This window comes from Mastigoproctus giganteus, chromosome 2, assembly GCF_048544385.1.
Source record: "Mastigoproctus giganteus isolate SK-2022 chromosome 2, ASM4854438v1, whole genome shotgun sequence".
Lineage (NCBI taxonomy): Eukaryota > Metazoa > Arthropoda > Arachnida > Uropygi > Thelyphonidae > Mastigoproctus > Mastigoproctus giganteus.
Window position 1 is genome coordinate 144,557,924 of NC_143576.1, and position 17,462 is coordinate 144,575,385.

Sequence of the window (17,462 nt, forward strand, 5' to 3'; positions counted from 1 at the left end):
AATATTGGAGTTCCTCAACGGATGTCTCTCGGTGGGCCACTTCTGCGCCTTGTGTAAAACGGCATGAATAAACCTTATCTGAAAAAAATCCGATGAAACCATAGGGAATGCCAGGGTCGTATAGGCCAATCGCCTTAGTGTCAATCTTCAGCAAGCTCTTCGAGCGCCTTCTCTACCAGAGAATCGAGAACCACTTCCAAGAATCAAAACTCATGTCACCTACTCAATAAGGCTTTAGGAAGGAGCGCTCAGCTGTAGAGGCTCTGGAAAATATTATTGAAACAGCGAAAAACTGCAACACAAAATACTTCCTTCTAATATCGATTGACTTCGCAGGAGCCTTTGATTCTCTCTCTGGTGGCCTGCTGTTCTGGCCAGGCTCCGGAAGGCTCATATCACAGGAAACTTATATCGATGCCTCAAATTCTATTTTGAAAACAGGCGAATCACTGTTACCACTCCATACGCCTCTGTTTCTTGGCCAGTCCACAGGGGCTGCCCTCAGGGATCTGTCTTGGGGATGCTCTTGTGGAATCTGGTCCTTGACGAGTTCCTTAATATGGATATTCCAAATGTCTGCGGATGATCTGGTTGATTCTGCAGGCGGACAGCCGGGATGACTGGAGACCATAGCAAACCGCGCCACTAGTAACCTGAAAAAATGAGTTAGCACAAATCTCCTTACTATCGCTTCATATTTTTTTTTTTTTTTTTTTTTTATGTGAACCCCAAGCACGAGAGGTATTAGAACCTATAGTACTTAGTACCGTGCTTGGGTTGGAGGTTGAGAAGACAAAAGAAGATATTTGTTGACACTGGACTTGAACTTCTGTAGATTGTAATTTTCAGAAAATATGTATGAAGGAAGGTTGTTCCAGAAAACGGCAGTTGAATGAATAAATGAGGAAGATGAAAAGTTGGTTCTGTGGGTTTCAAGTTGGACAGTAAATGGAGTTTTGGCTGGTGGCGGCACGTGTTTGCACTGTTTTGAAGAGAGAGCGGGAATTATAGAAGCCAATTCAGAAGAACACTGCTCATGGAAGTATCTGTAGAAGAGGCATGCAGCAGAAACAGTGCGTCTATGAGACAGCGAGTGGAGAGACTCTGTTAGAGATGAATCATTAATTAACCTAACTGCCCTCTTCTGAATGGAATCAAGAAGCCTGAGAGAGGTTTTGGGGGCACCACCCCAGATGTGGGAACAATATTCCATGGCAGGGCGGATTTGCGATTTATACAGAGTGAGCAGCTGTTTGGAAGAAAAGTAACGCCGAGAGCGAAAGAGAAAACCAAGTTTTTTAGATGCAGAGGAAGCAATATTTGTAATGTGCTTGTGCCAAGAGAGATTAGAAGTCAGGGTAATCCCCAAAAGAGATATATCCTTTTGCCTAGAAATTGGAGTGTCACTAAAGATAAGCATAGGAGCAGAAGAATCCTTTTTGCGAGATATAAGACAAGATTGAGTTTTAGAAGGGTTGAAATCAACTAAGCTGTCTTTGCTCCACTGGAAAATTATCTGAAGATCGGCATTTAAAGAATTGGTAGCAGATTTTCGAGAAGTTGAAGCTGATTGAGCAGGACAAGGTTTCTCAAAATGGAAAGTTGAATGCATTGTGCTATCATCGGCAAAACTATGGATAGGATTTCCAGTCAATGGAAGAAGGTCATTGATATACAAGATTAAAAGAGTGGGGGAAAGAAGTGAACCTTGGGGACACCAGCATTAGTGGAGAAGTTAGAGGACAGAGAGCCATCTACCATCACCCTCAGTGAGCGATCAGAGAGAAAACTGGATAACCAATTACTAAAAACAGTTGGCAAACCATAAGATGGAAGCTTGTTTAGAAGACCTTTATGACAAACACGATCAAAAGCCTTTGAGATGTCAAGAGCAACTACTTGTGTTTCACAGAACCTTTCCATTGAATTAGTCCATAAATGGGTAACATAAGCCAGAATGTCACCAGTGGATCGACACTGACTGAATCCATACTGGTGATCGTTGATCAGATGGAAGGTTTCTAGGTAGTTTAAGAGTTGGCGGTTAATTGATTTCTCCATTACTTTAGAAAGAATAGAAGCAATTGCAATGGGGCGATAATTGGATGGGAGGGATTTGTCACCCTTTTTAGGAACTGGCTGGATATGAGTAAATTTCCAAGCAGAAGGAAAAACACCTTCGGAATAAGAAAGTGAAAAAAGGCGGCAAAAAATAGGAGTAAGTTCAGGAGCACAGGTTTTGAGAACAAGTGGAGAAATACCATCAGGACCTGGAGCTTTCTTAGCATCAGATTCATCAAAATCCTTCTGATATCCTTTTGACGGAAGACCACAGGAGGCATTGAATGGAGCGTGTTGGGAATGGTTGGGGGTGTTTTTCCAAGATCATTAATACATGAGCTGGAAGAAGAAGAATGGGATGCTAGCAGGTCAGCTTTATCCTTGGCTAAAGTGACAACAGAACCATCTGGTTTGGACAGAGCTGGGAGTAGAGATGGGCAAAAGTTGCGGCCAATATCTTTGGCAAGAGACCAGAATGCTCGGCTACCATTAGGGCAAGAGGCAAGTTTTCTACTCTTAGCCTGTTCAAACTCTAGTTTGGACTGATTAATAACTACTTTCCAATTGTTGCGTGCTTTGGTGTAGGCAGAAAATGAAACTGAAGAATTAGAAATAAGCCAATTACGATATGCAACATTCTTCTCTTGAACAGCCTTAGCACATTTATTGGAAAACCAAGGTTTAGATAAAGGACGAGATTTTAAAGTGGAGTGTGGGATAAAGGATTCCATTCCTGCAAGAATAATTTCACCGACACGATCTGAGCAAACGTTGACATCAGAACTTTTGAAACAGTAATCCGACCAAGGAAAAGAAGAAAAGAAGTCTCGCAGGTCATCCTATTTTGCATTCATGTAATGCCAAACAACACGAGGTTGGGAATAGCCATGAGATGAAGGTTCCATTGGAGAAGAGACAATCACCAAGTTGTGATCTGAAGTGCCTAAAGGCCCTCTCACTTCGACCGTGCACTTAGAAGGGTTGTTTGTGAAAAAAAGATCAAGCGTATTGGCTGTATGATTAGGATTGTCCAGTATTCTTTTAGGTAAATGAACAATCTGTGCTAGGTCATTAGTAATTGCGAAAGCTTCAGCATCTCGACCTGCTGGGTCGGTGTGACTAGAAAACGGAAGCCAGCTGGAGTTGTGAACATTAAAATCACCAAGGAAAATTACCTCACTGTTAGGAAAGTTGGACTGGAGAAAGTCAAGTTGCAACGAGAGGAAGTCAAAGAGCTCCAAGTGATTAGTGGAGTTGGGAGAACGGTAGAGACAACAGATGAATTTGACACATTGAGGTAGAGAGATTTTAAGCCGGAGAAAATCAAAGAGAGGAGATTCCAAATTGCCAAGTCTCTGACAGGGAATATCAGAACGGACATATGCACAAGTACCACCTTTGAGGCGAAAGGAATCATACAGAGAATAATTTGGGAATCTGAGATGAGCAGTAGTTGAATCAACCGATAACTGAGATTCTGTCAGAAAAAGTACATGGGGTTTGACAGACTGCAAGTCGAAATGGACATCGTTGAGATTAGAATTGAGACCACGTATATTTGAGAAATGAATTAGGAAGTCCTTGGGAGGTTTAGATCTTTTCGCAGATAAGCTTGCTCTATTAGTTTCACAATTCATGGTGTATTCAATAGTAAGAAAAAGTGGGTGGGACATGCTGTATGAAGTAATGAAATTTTTGGATATGGCGTACATGTGGTAAGAATATACCCAGATCCTTGACATAACGTGGCCTCGACAATGCTCCCCGCATACACACTACTCGGACTCCCTCCAGTCACTATCTGGCAGAGTAGAGGTAGCAGGATTATACACTAACTGATCCGGAAACCTCCTAGAGAGTTACCAATAGGTTCCGTCCGGTGTACTAACTAGCGGCCGGCCTAGTTAGTACAAACAAGTTCAATATTTCTCAAAAGATTTCTCGACCCTAGAAGACCTCTGCAGATTAAGATAAACGGGAAAACCATAAAGTTGCTAACAGAAATAAAATAACTGGGAGTGATACTTGACAGAAACCATAGCTTCAAGCCACATCTCTGCTACCTGAGAACAAAAATAAGAGGATATGTGAGCTTTCTGGCCAGAGTCACTAGAAAAGACTGGGGCCTGAATAAGAGGGCCCTTGAAGTCCTCTGTAAGGCATTCTTTATCCCAGCACTAGCCTATGCAGCTTGGGCCTAATACACAAAAGCTAGCACAGCTCTCAACAAGAAAAAACTGGAAATGACCCACCGATCGATATTATTCATAACGACAAGAGCTTGCTGCACTGTGAGCACCCACGCGCTCCAGGTCCTGGCGGGATACTTTCCCTTGGACTTGGAGATTGCGAGCTGGGGGTTGCTGTACCAACATTCCAAAGGATAGTCTCCCATATACGATTCACCACAGACAAAGAAAACTCCAAAACCGTGGAGAACATACAGATTGTACAAAACGCGAAATTACTATGGCAAAATTCCTGGAACCCGATGGGCCTACCCGCGGTACGGTAAGGTAACGTTGGGTCCCATTAGGGGCACAGCAGCTAACAGGCCAGATGAACAGGGCACAACATGCTACATACCACACGACCCATATACTTTTAAATCTCTGGCTTGTCTGATACAGTGTACATATGCGGATACAGGAGAAGTCACAGGTGCCGTTAGACTGAAATATACCTATACCTATATACACCAATGAGCCAAACCATTATGACCACCTACCTAATATGATGTTTGTCCTTCACGTGCAGCCCAAACAGCTCGTTACTGGCGAAGCATGGACGCTACAAGATTTCTAAATGTATCTTGTGGTATCTGGTACCAACACACAACCAGCATATCCATTAACTCCTGTAAGGTCCATGGTGGAGACGCCGCAGATTGGAGCTGCTCTTCCAACACAAACCACAGATTCTCGATGAGATTGATTGTCTGGGGAATTTGGAGGAGGGCAATACCTGGATGCCTTCCACATGTCCCGCTAACCAATCTCGAACAATCCAGGCAGTGTGGCATGGTGCATTATCCTGCTGAAATACGGCACCGCCAGAGGGGAAGACTATTGCCATGAAAGGGTGTACCTAGTCAGCAATAATGTTTAGGTAGGTGGTAGACATCAGAGTGCCCAGCACATGGATGATTAGACTGAGGGTATCTGAGCAGAACATCGCCCAAAGCATGACACCGCCACTGCCACCAGCTTGTTTTCGTTCCATGGTGCAGCATGGTGCCATCACGTCCCCAGGTAAACGAGGCACAAGTACCCGGCCGTCCACATGGTGCAACACGAATGCCGACCAGGCTAGCCGGGTGGGTAAAGTGCCTGCCTGGCAACCCAAAGGTCGCGGGTTCAATTCCCGCCTCGGGCTTGGATCAAAGTACTGCAAAAATCTTGGAGGTGCATTATGGCCACAGAAGCCTATGCGCCAACAACTACCAAGAGGGGGAAAAAAAAAAGCAACACGAAACGTGATTCCTTGGACCAAACGACCTTCTTCCAATCACACAAGGTCCAGTTTCGGTGCTCGCGTGCCCATCGTCGGTGCTGTCGCCTGTGAACCATGGTTAGCATGGGCACTTGGAGTGGCCTGCGGTTACGCAGCCCGATTTTCAGCAGGGTTCGATGTACTGTGCGTTGTGACACATTACTCCCATCACCAGCATTCCAATTACCAGCTCGTTGCGCCACAATGGCCCTTCTGTTGCCATGTATCATCCGGGAGAGCCTTCGCTCACCTCGAGCATCGATGAGCCGTGGTCAACCAACACTTCGCCTGTGGTTCGTGGATTTCCCCTCCTCGGACCACTTTCGGTAGGTACTAACCACGGCTGACCGTGAGCATTCTACCAGCCGTGCCGTTTCAGATATGCTCTGACCATATGCACGTGTAGCACAGTGGTATCGTCACTGTCCTCCACACAGCGGGTGGAAAAGGCCCGGGTTCGAATCCCGTCGATGACCCGAGGAACTTTAATGGGCTTTTTTTAACTCTGTGGCTGAGTTAGTCGGTCTCAGGTGTAGATAGCAATGTTTTTTCCCCCAGAAACTTGGATTTTTCGTCCAGCAAAACAGACAAATCGACCATAGAAACACGCAATTAACAGACATGACAGCACGGTAGTTGAATTTAATTATTGGGGTGGCCTAAATATAACAGTAAATATGCTCTACCCAGTCGTCTGGCCATTAAAAGTTGGCCTTTGTCAAACTCGCTGAAGTCCGCTGCCTTTCCCATCTGAAGAAAAAGAATAACACTGTTTAACGGAGCTCAGTATCAGGTGTTTTTTTTTATACTGTGTTCCGACCCGCGCACGCGTCGTAGTTCACTTGCAGTTGCTTCGATTTGCATAACAACTCGCTAGTCATAACGTTTTGGCTCAACGGTGTATATCTAAACATCATTGCTGACCAGGTTCACCCTTTCATGGCAACGGTCTTCCCCTTTGGCGGTGCCGTCTTTCAGCAGGATAATGCGCCATGCCACGCCGCCTGGATTGTTCGAGACTGGTTCGCGGAACCTGAGTAAGACTTCCGGGTATTGCCCTGTCCTCAAAATTCCTACGACATAAATCCTATCGAGCATCTGTGGTTTGTGTTTTAACAGCAACTCCGATCTGTGGCATCTCAACCACGGGCCTTACAGAAGGCCCGTGGTTAAAGGAGCTGCTGGTTACGTGTTGGTACCAGATATCATATGACACATTTAGAAATCTTGTAGGGTTCATGCCTCGCCAGGTATGAGCTGTTTTGGCTGCATGAGAAGGACCAACATCATATTAGGCAGGTAGTCATAATGTTTTGGCTCATTGCTGTATGCTTACACACCTAAAAAAAATATATAGATTGTATATGCTTGAAGGTGGCTATGAAAAAGATGTCAGCATGATGGGTCCCAATGTTGTTGATAATACACTGGTGTGCACAACTTAAGCATCAACACTATTTCTAAAGGTTACAACCACAAAATCTTTACTTAAGATACTCTTTACTGTTGAGAGTAGATTCAGTCAGCAGCGATTCTGGACGTCAGCTAATCTGGCGAGAGGTTGGCATACGGTATCGCCTTGCAAACATCACTGCAAGGGATCGATATGGCGGTCGAGGTGTTCTCATCTGGGGAGACGTTATTCTGTATGGACGTACAGAACTCCAGATACTGGAAGGCGGTACTGTAACTGGTGCACGCTACTGTACTGAAGTAATCCTTCCCCATAACCCCATGGAGATGCGGACCTTCCCATGATGAAGAGAACCACAGCCATTGATAACAGACTAACAACGGACCTGACCAGTGTTCATAGCTGAGGACAAATCTGGATACTAAAGGCTACCATGACAGAGAAGACCGACGAAGATAGAGAAACTCCAAGTTGCTGCCTTGATGGAGCCATATTGGCTCAAGGCTCTGCACTCTCTTGTGCAGTGCAATTCTTTTACTCCCACACCCGGCAGGGAAGGGAGATGACAGCTTGCTGTCTCCTCTCTTCCCTGCCACACCATTCCTTCCCTCTGGTGGGGCATGGGCATGCCTCACTGAATAATTGGAGGTCACCTACCCTATCGACCCTCTTCTTCCTATTTCACCCTCCAGCCTTCACTCCCCCCTCTCACCACTTTCTCTTGCACAGTGTATAGCCCTACACGTCCAAATTTAAAATACACCAAAAAAAAATTTCGCCCAACCTTTTAGGCACTTCAGAAACAGGCCTTCAGCGTCAAACCCCAAATTAGCACTTTAATGTAAGTGAACTAAAATCAACCGCGGTCGTTCCAATTTTATTTTAGGTCCTAGCCACTAAAATCCCAGGAAAGTAAGTGGCAGGACCTGCCAGAGTACAATTGACTCAATGGTAACACCCGGTTAGCCTCCACGTGGCGAGGTATGGGCAACGTCGGGTCCCATTAGGGGGCTGGCGGCCAATAAGCCGGATAAACAATGGGCACAACATATAACACTACTCATGACCCACCTTCTAAAGCTCTGGCTTTGACAGGGTACTGTCACCGATACATAGAACATTCGCGGAGATGGGAGAAATCCCAGGAGCCGCTAGACCCCGAATATACCTCATACCTCATACCCCCATGTGCGTCTATTCCTAGGTGCCATTGGCTCCGAGTGCGTATTTATGGATGATAACGTTACACCCCATCGCACTGCAGATGTTGATATGCTTTTCGAAAGTGAGGACATTGTTCGTATGGATTGGCTTGCCCGTTTCATCGATCTAAATCCCATCGAACACATAGGGGACGCTCTGGAGAGACACCTAGCAGCACGTTCAATCCCACCAGAAAATGTTCACCAGCTGAAGATGGCGCTGACAGAGGAATGGACGATGTTACCGCAATAACTTATCAACATCTTTCCAAGTATGGACAGGCGGTGCAAAGCATTCATCGACATTAAGGGTCAAAACCCCTATTTAGGTTTTGTTAATGATATACAGGAATTTTGCTAGCAGGGAAAAGGAGGTGCTTATCCCTCTGTATAAGGCAATGGTCAGGCCACGCCTTGAGTACTGCGTACAGGTCTGGAGGCCTCATTTTAGGAAGGATGTTGATTTACTTCAGCGTGTACAGAGAAGAGCAACAAGATTGGTGAGGAGAATGAAGGGATCCTCTTACCAAGAGAGGCTTAAGTTCTGCAAATTGCAGTGGCTGGAGACTAGGCACCTGCGTGGTGATCTGATTGAGGTGTATAAGGCCTTGAATGGGTTGAGCACGCTGAATTCTGATATGGGATCTTTCCACTTGTTCAGATTACGAACCTAAGGGGGCATAAATTCAAATTAAGAAAGGACAGATGTAGAATAGATGTGCGGAAATTTGCCTTTAGCCAGCGGGTGGATAATTGCTGGAACAAACTTCCATCTTTCGTTGTGGAAGTTGATACGTTGAATAAATTTAAGGAGGAACTGGACAGGCATTTGGAGGGAATGGTGTGATTTTTTTTTTTTTTTTTTTGGCTGACGCTGCATAAGCTCATACACTTGCTTTCTTGCATCACATGCCACTACTACTACATCATTGCAAACATGGCGGCGTCAGCAAAACATACGGGGTGATTCGACAGTCTATTATTCACACATCGAGACACCGATTAGAAATGAATTTTGATATTGAATTTTGTATCATGGTGAATATTTTTTTTCAGTTTACTATTTGTAACATAGAATTTTTATTCTAATGATAACACTTCATTTGTATATTTTATTTTTAGGGAGTGAATCAAGGTCCGCCACGGCGGAAATTTGAAAAAAATATTAAAGGCCCGCCTTAGCAAATAATTAAAATAATATAAAATGTTTAATATGTATGAACACGGCTGGCTTTTAATATCTTTTAAGTATCTGCGGTGGACCTTAAGTCACTTCCTTTCACTTATCAAAAATCAGTGTTACAAGCACTAGTAGAATAATGCAGTGTAGCCATATTGAATTAAATAAGTGTTGAAAACCTTCGTGGTGAATTTTCCTATAAAAATAATTGCAACTAAAAATAACCGCGGACACGCCCCAGAAAATACTTTGTGACACCCCTAGGGGGTTGCGACCGACAGGTTGGGAACCCGGGATATAACAGATTAATGAAGAATGACGAATAAATAAAACTACCAAAAATAGAAAAAGGGGGAAAAAATAGAAAATCAAAAAACCCTTGAGTCCAATCTCGTCAGAGAGCCACTGGATAACAATATTTGAAAAATATTGCATTTCGAAAGCAGTGCAAATCATTGCAGCGGAAAGCGACTAATGGATTGATTGCTTTGGTGGGCTGACATTTGTTTGTCAGGCTCTTAATCTTGGCTACATTTTCTATTTTATTTAAATGTTCTAAATTTTGGATACACTTTCATTCCACAGTACTTCTTTCCTCTGGCTACATCATATCGAAATTCCAACGCGTGACAAATTCCTACAGCACGATATCCACTGATGAGTTGCTTCACTTAGCTATCTTTAGATTACTGCAAAGCGGTTCTTTGTGCCGTGGACGACAGCTGTGCGATGCGGTTCCTTGTACTGCAGGCACGAGCTTTGGCAGCTGGTAGACAATCACTAATGATTCAAGAGGGGATAGTACGAATACGCTGCGCAGTAGCACAGTGGCATTGTGACCGTCCTCACCACACAGGGTGGAAAACTCCCGGGGATTCGAATCCCGTCGATGACGCGAGGTACTTTTATGGGTTTTTTCACTCCATGGCTGAGTTAATTTAGTCTCAGGCGTAGTTAGCAAGTTTAGCCCCTCCCCCCCCTCCCGGAAACTCGGGCTTTTCGTCCAGCAAAACAGGCAAATCAACCAAAGAACTCACGCAATTCACGAACATAATATACTTGGGTCGCTGAACTAACGTTCCAGGTGACTCTAGTGTGACATTTACTTTATTTTAGAACGAATACGCCAGTTCATCTCTAGTTAGCCCACATTTCGTCACTGGGTGATCTTTCAAGTCAGAATATTCGAGAAGGACAGGTGCTTCACTGAGTGGTCTTTCAATTCCGAGTACCCGACGAGGCCATTGGAAACGTCAACTTTTTCGTCTAACTAAGCATATTTCAACGATTATGAAGAACACAGATCTGTTGCAAGTGAGCTTGCAACAGATCTGTGTTCATCTTTTGACTGCAATTTACTGATGAGAATACTTCCACGGTGAATGAATTATAATCTCGAATTCTGCTTTCCTAATTATATTTCATTTATTGAAAAGACTTTTTCCCAGACTGGACATTACATTGAGATTGTATGAACCAACTGCAATTTCTCACTAGGTACATTTCGTGGCAGGAACTTCAAATTCACTGTAAGATGTAAAATCTTACAAATATGTTATTTTATAGAAAAGTGATATTAGTTTAAAGTAAAACTTATAATAAAGCAATATGGGGGAGCGGAACATTACAAGTCAAGAATATTACTAAGATCACTGGCAAGGATTAAATTAGACAATGTCTATACAAGGGGAGCGGTAGGCTGAAAAGCTATTAGCAACCTGGGTAAACTCGACTCCCAGCTCACACAGGCAAACCAGAACAATAGAAACCAGTAGCAACGGCTATTAGTAGAAGGTGTCAACTCTGGTAAACAATAGCGCGGTGGATCATGTGCTGTCGGGACATTTCTTTAATCGGTGACACCTGGACGAGAGACAGGGTAGTGAAAACGGAACAAATGCTGGGAATTAGATTTAAGTCTGTCTGGCTGGCAGTGATGGCAAGTTTTATAGACCGTGGGAAATTAGTCTGCTACAGTATAACTATAAGCGACTGACTTCAAAGGTACAGACAGCCTGAGAAAGTTTACAAATTTCTTAAAATAAGAAGTTGGATAGAGCACTAAATAGACAGCGTGCTAAAGATTAAAATTAGCGAATAAGAACAGAGAGAAAGTTGATAAAATGAGTAAGATTGGTTAAACTGAAAACTAGGGTGGATTTGACATATGTATGCGGTACAGAAAAGGAGATGAACAAAAAGTGAGTGAACAGGGGAAGATAGACACAGATCCCCGAGTTGAGTTATGTGGGTGTTTATGGAAATGAGTTAAGAGGGAGACGAAGTTGAGATTCTTGTCTGTGCTTGGGAAAATGAGATAGTGGACAGAACCAAAGTTGAGATCTTGTGGGTGTTTAGGAAAATGGGTTAGTGGGATTCTAAGTTGAGTTTTTGTTGGTGCTAGGGAAAATGAAATAGTCAGCGGACACAGCATTCGAGATTTTCGTCGAGATAAGTAAAATGAGTTAGTAACATGGACAGTTGAGGGTTCTGTTGTAGTAGGAAATATGTGTCAGTTAACAGTTGAGTGTTTGGCGTGGTGGGAAAAAAGAAGGGTAGCGCCCTGGGAAGTTTTCTTCTTAAAAAAGTTCTTAATAGGTGGAGCGGAAAAACGAGGGTAGCACCCTATGAATCCAACTGAAAGACTAATAACAAATAGAGATAAGCCATAATAAAGTGGAGTGGAGAAGGAGTTAGAGTGAGATGCCCTATGAGTTTTCCTTGTGATAGGCTTTAATAAAGTGGAGAGAAAGGGAGCAAAATCCGCAGAATCAGTAGCTCGAGAGAAAGGAGCGAAAATGTGAAATTAGTAGCTCGATGAGAAGGAAGGAAGCAGCGAATGGATGGTAGCCCGAATAAGGTGGAGAAAGAACGCCAGTCCCATGCAGCCAAGAGTTCCTAAAAAAATTATCTGTAGCAAATTCAGGTGAAAGCAGATGAAGGAGATCCTCAGAGAGCCAAATGGAAAGTTTGAAACCGCCCCAGAAAGTAAAGGAAAGAAAAAAGATAATAGTAAGTACTGTAAGTTAACAAGGACTGTTAGTGAAACAGTATAGTGATTAATTAATGAAAAAAGGATAGCACTAGAAGTAAATTGATAGATAAATTATCTCTTAAGTAAATTATATATCTACTAGCAGAGTTTAATTAATTAAAAAAAAAAAGGTTATTGTAAAATGCAAGAGAAACGAAAGATAAGTAATAGTTTAAATTGTTGTTCAAATGATTATAATGTGTTAGAAGGATAATAAAGTTTATATGAGAAGTTTTGACTATGTTTTAAGGATAGATAATTGAATATAGTGAGAATCTTTGAATGTTCTAAGGAGAGATAATTGAATATAGTGTTTGTATTGATGAAGAATTGTTGGTCCAACTGAAAGACTGATAACAAATAGAGACTTTAGGAAAGTTAAGATTGGTCTTCAGTGTATTATAACAGAATGGCGAGAACACAGAGTATAATGATGAAAATAGCATATTGATTGTTAATATAAGAATAATATATGCAAGGTATCCTTAACCTTGTATGCATATTACATGTTTTTTTATTCAATTGTATATTTTGTTGTATATACATATGTAAATAAACTTTGTTGTTTATTAATTTGTGAGTTTGTTATTCTTGAACACTCAGCCTTTCCGAAGGGAATTATATACAATTGAGAAGTTCCCACGAATCTGGAATTCTCCTAGGAAGTTAAGTCAGATGCGTAAGTGGGGGAAATAAGAATAAAGTGGACAAACACATAATAGGGAACAAAACGAAATAAGAATAAGAAACAAAGAATAATAAATAATAATAAAATATTTATTAAAAAAAAAATAAATAATAAAATAGTTCCCTCCATCGTCATTTCATTCCACCCCCCACATCACATAATATGAACTGCAGGGCTTCAATGCCTTATAATGGAGCTGGTACACGAATGCAGAACACTGTTTACAATATTGTAATTATAATTACAATATTGTAAACAGTGGCGGAGATGCCAGGAAAGCTGGCTAAGACCACCTAGTACAATAAATATATATAAAAGTACTTCTTTTCTATTTTTTTTTTTTTTTTTTTTTTTACTTCTGCCTTGGTTTAAACACTTTCTTTGTCTAACTTGATACTTCGCTTTTCTCTTCGCTTTTATATTCTGCTTACCTCCTATTTTACTTTACATGGATTATTATAATACAGGCTACACGTTAGGTTTGTTTACGGTTTTTTTAAGTTTTTTTTTTTTTTTTTTCTGATAAGACATTGATCCCCCATATGTAAAGTTACATCTACTAGTTGCCTATGTGGTGCTCATGAATAAAATATGATTCTCTAAAAGAAATATAAAGAGAAGTAGATGACTCTCATCATTCGGTGCAACACCATCGCTTTGCTTATTGGAGGCTTGAAGTGTTTAGTCTTCACAACAAAGCTCCAGAAACCCCAATCTCTACGCATCATGCAGTATGAGTGACTTGTTTTGGGATTATAATGGGTATCGTGACGACATCCAGTATTCCTTACATTTCGTGGGTGCAGCTTTAAAGCGGCGTTCTTTGGCAGACTGGTCGCTAGATAGTCCACGGGACCGAATCTATTGATAACTCTCTAGAAGGCATCCGAATAATCTAGTGTATAATCTTGCTGCTTCTACTCTGCCAGCTTTTGACTGGAGAGGAGCCCGAGTAGTGTGTATGCAGGGAGGCCATGTTATGTCAAAGAGCGGTATATTCTTGCTGTGTACAGCATATCAAAAAATTTCATTCATTCATACACCTTCCTCCAGTTTTACCTACCAAATGCATCATGAATAGTCAACTAACAGAACAAACTTATCTTCGAAAAGATCCAAAGTTTCCATAACTTCTTTATTCTTTTCACAAATATACGAATACATGATCCCAGTTTCACCTACAATCTGCTAAGCCCCACTTACTTTTTTCTGACAGAGTCTCAATTATCGGTTGCCTCAGCCATTATTCATCTCAGCCGCCCTGACTATTTGCTGTATGATTCCGTCAAAGGTGATACTTGTGCGTATGTCCGTTCTGATATTCCTAGTCAGAGACTTCCTAACTTGGAGTTTCTCTTTTTGCTTTCCTCTGGCTTAAAATATCTCTACTTCATTCTGTCAAATTCATTTTTTTCCACTATCGTTCTCCCAACTTCAGAAATCACTCAAACTCTTTAACTTCCTTCCTTTGAAACTCGATATTCTTCAGTCTGTTTCCTAACAATGGGATAATTTTCCTTGATTTTAACATTCACATTTCCGTTGACTTTAGTTTTGTAGTTGCATAGACCCAGATGGTAAAGAAACGGAGGCATTTGCGATTACTGATAGCCTCACACAGCTTGTTTACCTACCATAGTACCAAGCAATCCTAACCACAAGCCCTACAAACTTGATCCTTTGCTCACCAACAACTCTTCAAAGTACAAAGTCAATGCCAGTGGTCCTCTAGGCACTTCAGATCACAACTTGGTGTTGGTCTATTCTCTGATGCAGCTCCTCTCTCTTTCTCTCATGGCCATTTTCAACCTCATGTTGTTTGACAGGAATATGAAATGGGAAGATCTGCTTGATTTCGCTCCCTCTTTTCCTTGGATGGATTGCTGTTTAAAATCTTCCGATCTCAATGTTTGCTCTATTTATCAAATGAAATCATTTTTGTAGGGATGAAATTCTTTATTCCACATTCCACTCTAAAATTTTGTCCCTTGTCTAAACCTTGGTTTTCCAATACTAAGGCTGCTCACGGTAAGAATGCACCATATCGCAATCAGCTTGTATCCAGCTTCATTTTCTCCCTACACAAAAGCTTGCAACAGTTTTAGTGTTAATCAGTCAAAACTTGATTTTTAACAAGCTAAGAGTAAAAAACTTGTCTTAAAAAATTAATTACGTAAAAAACTTGCTTCTTGTCCATGTGGTATTGGAGCGTTTTGATACTTGTGCATATGTCCGCAACTGTTGACCGCAACTTCTCTCCATCAATACTCCCACCTCTGTTAAAACACAATGGTTCTATTACATCCTCAGCTGAAGACAAGGCTGACATACTATCATCTTATTTTTTTTTCTAACTCTTGTATCGACGATCTTGGTAAACCAGCTACTGTCATACCCAATATGCCCCACCCAGTGTGCCTCCCGTGGTCTTCTGAAAGAAGGAATTTAGAAGAATTCTCAACAATTTTAAAGCCAAGAAAGCTCCAAGAAAAAGGACCAGTTCAATATCTTGTGGGGCAACCCAAAATTTGAAGTTTCTACACCTTAGTTTTAGGGAAATAAAAGAAAGCCTCAAATTAAATACTGAAAACCATATATGCTTGAGATTTATTGTAAAATATACCTGCTGGTATATTTTATAATATTATTTATAATATACCCGATGATTCATAAGTACTGTACTTTATCACTCTCATGGTAGTTTGTTGTTTCAGAATTTTGCTTTGAGTCGAAAAAATTGATGACTTTTATTTTCCTATTTTTCTTTTTTTAAATTTTCTGGAAGTTGTGTAAAAATAAGTTTAAATAAAAAAAATTACAGTTTATAGTGTTCTGTATTTATAATTATCACCATTACAACGGTAACATACTTATGAAATAACTACATAGATTATTATTATTTTTTTTTTCATTCTGCGAGTCTTTATAACCAATATAGTTTCAGCAAGACGTTACGTGGTTGTTTTCCATTAAGCTATTATTATATTAAAACCACTCTTATACCACGTGAAAATTAACAATATAATTTATTAGACTGTTCGCCTACATTAATATGACGTTTCGGGTATCTTACCGATACTCGGAACGTTGGGGGAGCTGTTGGGGGAACAGAAAAATAGAAAGAGAAAAAGCTGTTGGGGGAAATAGAAAAATAGAAACCCAACACTTGGTCTGATGATGGGTATCGGTAAGATACCCAAAACGTCATATTAATGTTTAGTAATGTAGGCGAATAACATAATAAACTATATTGTCAATTTTCACGTGGTATAAGAGTGGTTTTTATATAATAATATACCTTAATGTCTTTAGAACGTTAGAAATTTACTGGCATGATTCACTAAACACCTCATGTACGTTAACGTTACCACGCATGGAAGAAGGCGTAATGAAAGCTCGAACCGCAAACGTGCAACTCCTTTTCATATGTGACCACAATACCACAGCTAGTGTATAGTTTTGTGGGCGGTAGCTGCTGATCTAACAAGTATGCCAAATAATTCCTAGTGTTCCTATTGTTAAAATTTTCCTATTATAAAAGGTAATGTCAAAAAGAAATGTGCCACATAGATTTTATTTCCAGGTTACAAGTTTGACATTTAGAAATACCTCCTATTTCTTCTCCCTATTTTTTTTTTAAACCCACCTTTCTTAACAACAGGAGGAACTGCAGCAATCAAATATTCTAATCGCCATTAATAATCTGTTTCTCGAAGGAGAACTTTTTTGGCGTCAACACATCTTCCAGAATTTCTGTGGGTAAATTTGCAGGTGTTGCATATCTCCAAAGAAACGTACAGACACTCGCACAGTTTCATTTCTCCGAGGAAATATAGTATTGATTTCCCGAACTGTCCATTGTAACAAGGCCTTCTCGTCTTTCTATGAGCACAACGTGTCATTATGAAACAAAATCGATGTGTTATACTAAACAATGCAAGATTTTTATGGGGTGTTTTTGGCACCTTTCTTATTGATGAATTATTTTAGTAATATGTGCTGCCTTCCATGATTCATCTGTCGATCACCTTAATGAATAGAGAGAAAGAAAGAAAGATCATCTTTTTAGTAAAAAGATATGGCGTCTACACTTGTCCGTGGATAACCTTACTGGAAAAGGATAGAATTAAAAATAAAAATAAAAAAAAAAGTAATGAAATTTCTCAACTGTAATGAATTTTAGCAAAATTCAATAATTTTTTAAATGTAATCGAATTATTTATGATATGGTGTCTGTGTTTTAAGAAATAGTGACACCACGAAAAACCAAAGAAAAGTAATACTTATAATAGCATAAGTATTACTTTTTTCGGATTGGTGGCAAATAACACATTATCTTATTAGGCCTCGTAAGAGGATCTTAAATATCACAGAGATTTCTTTTAGAAATT

The 17,462-nt window shown here is 40.8% G+C and overlaps 2 protein-coding genes across 2 annotated transcripts in view; one reads left to right on the forward strand and one right to left on the reverse strand.

The window, feature by feature from the left end:
• The window catches only part of nst (phosphoglucomutase 3-like protein nst), a 305,088-nt gene that overhangs the window by 287,158 nt on the left and 468 nt on the right, over positions 1-17,462 (reverse strand). The window lies entirely within an intron of this gene.
• The window catches only part of LOC150089635 (ionotropic receptor coreceptor Ir25a-like), an 84,683-nt gene continuing 79,506 nt past the window's right edge, over positions 12,286-17,462 (forward strand). Inside the window, exon 1 of the mRNA XM_090390060.1 lies at positions 12,286-12,361. Within this exon, the coding sequence (XP_090246186.1) occupies positions 12,286-12,361 (76 nt within the window). The remainder of the gene's footprint in view (positions 12,362-17,462) is intronic.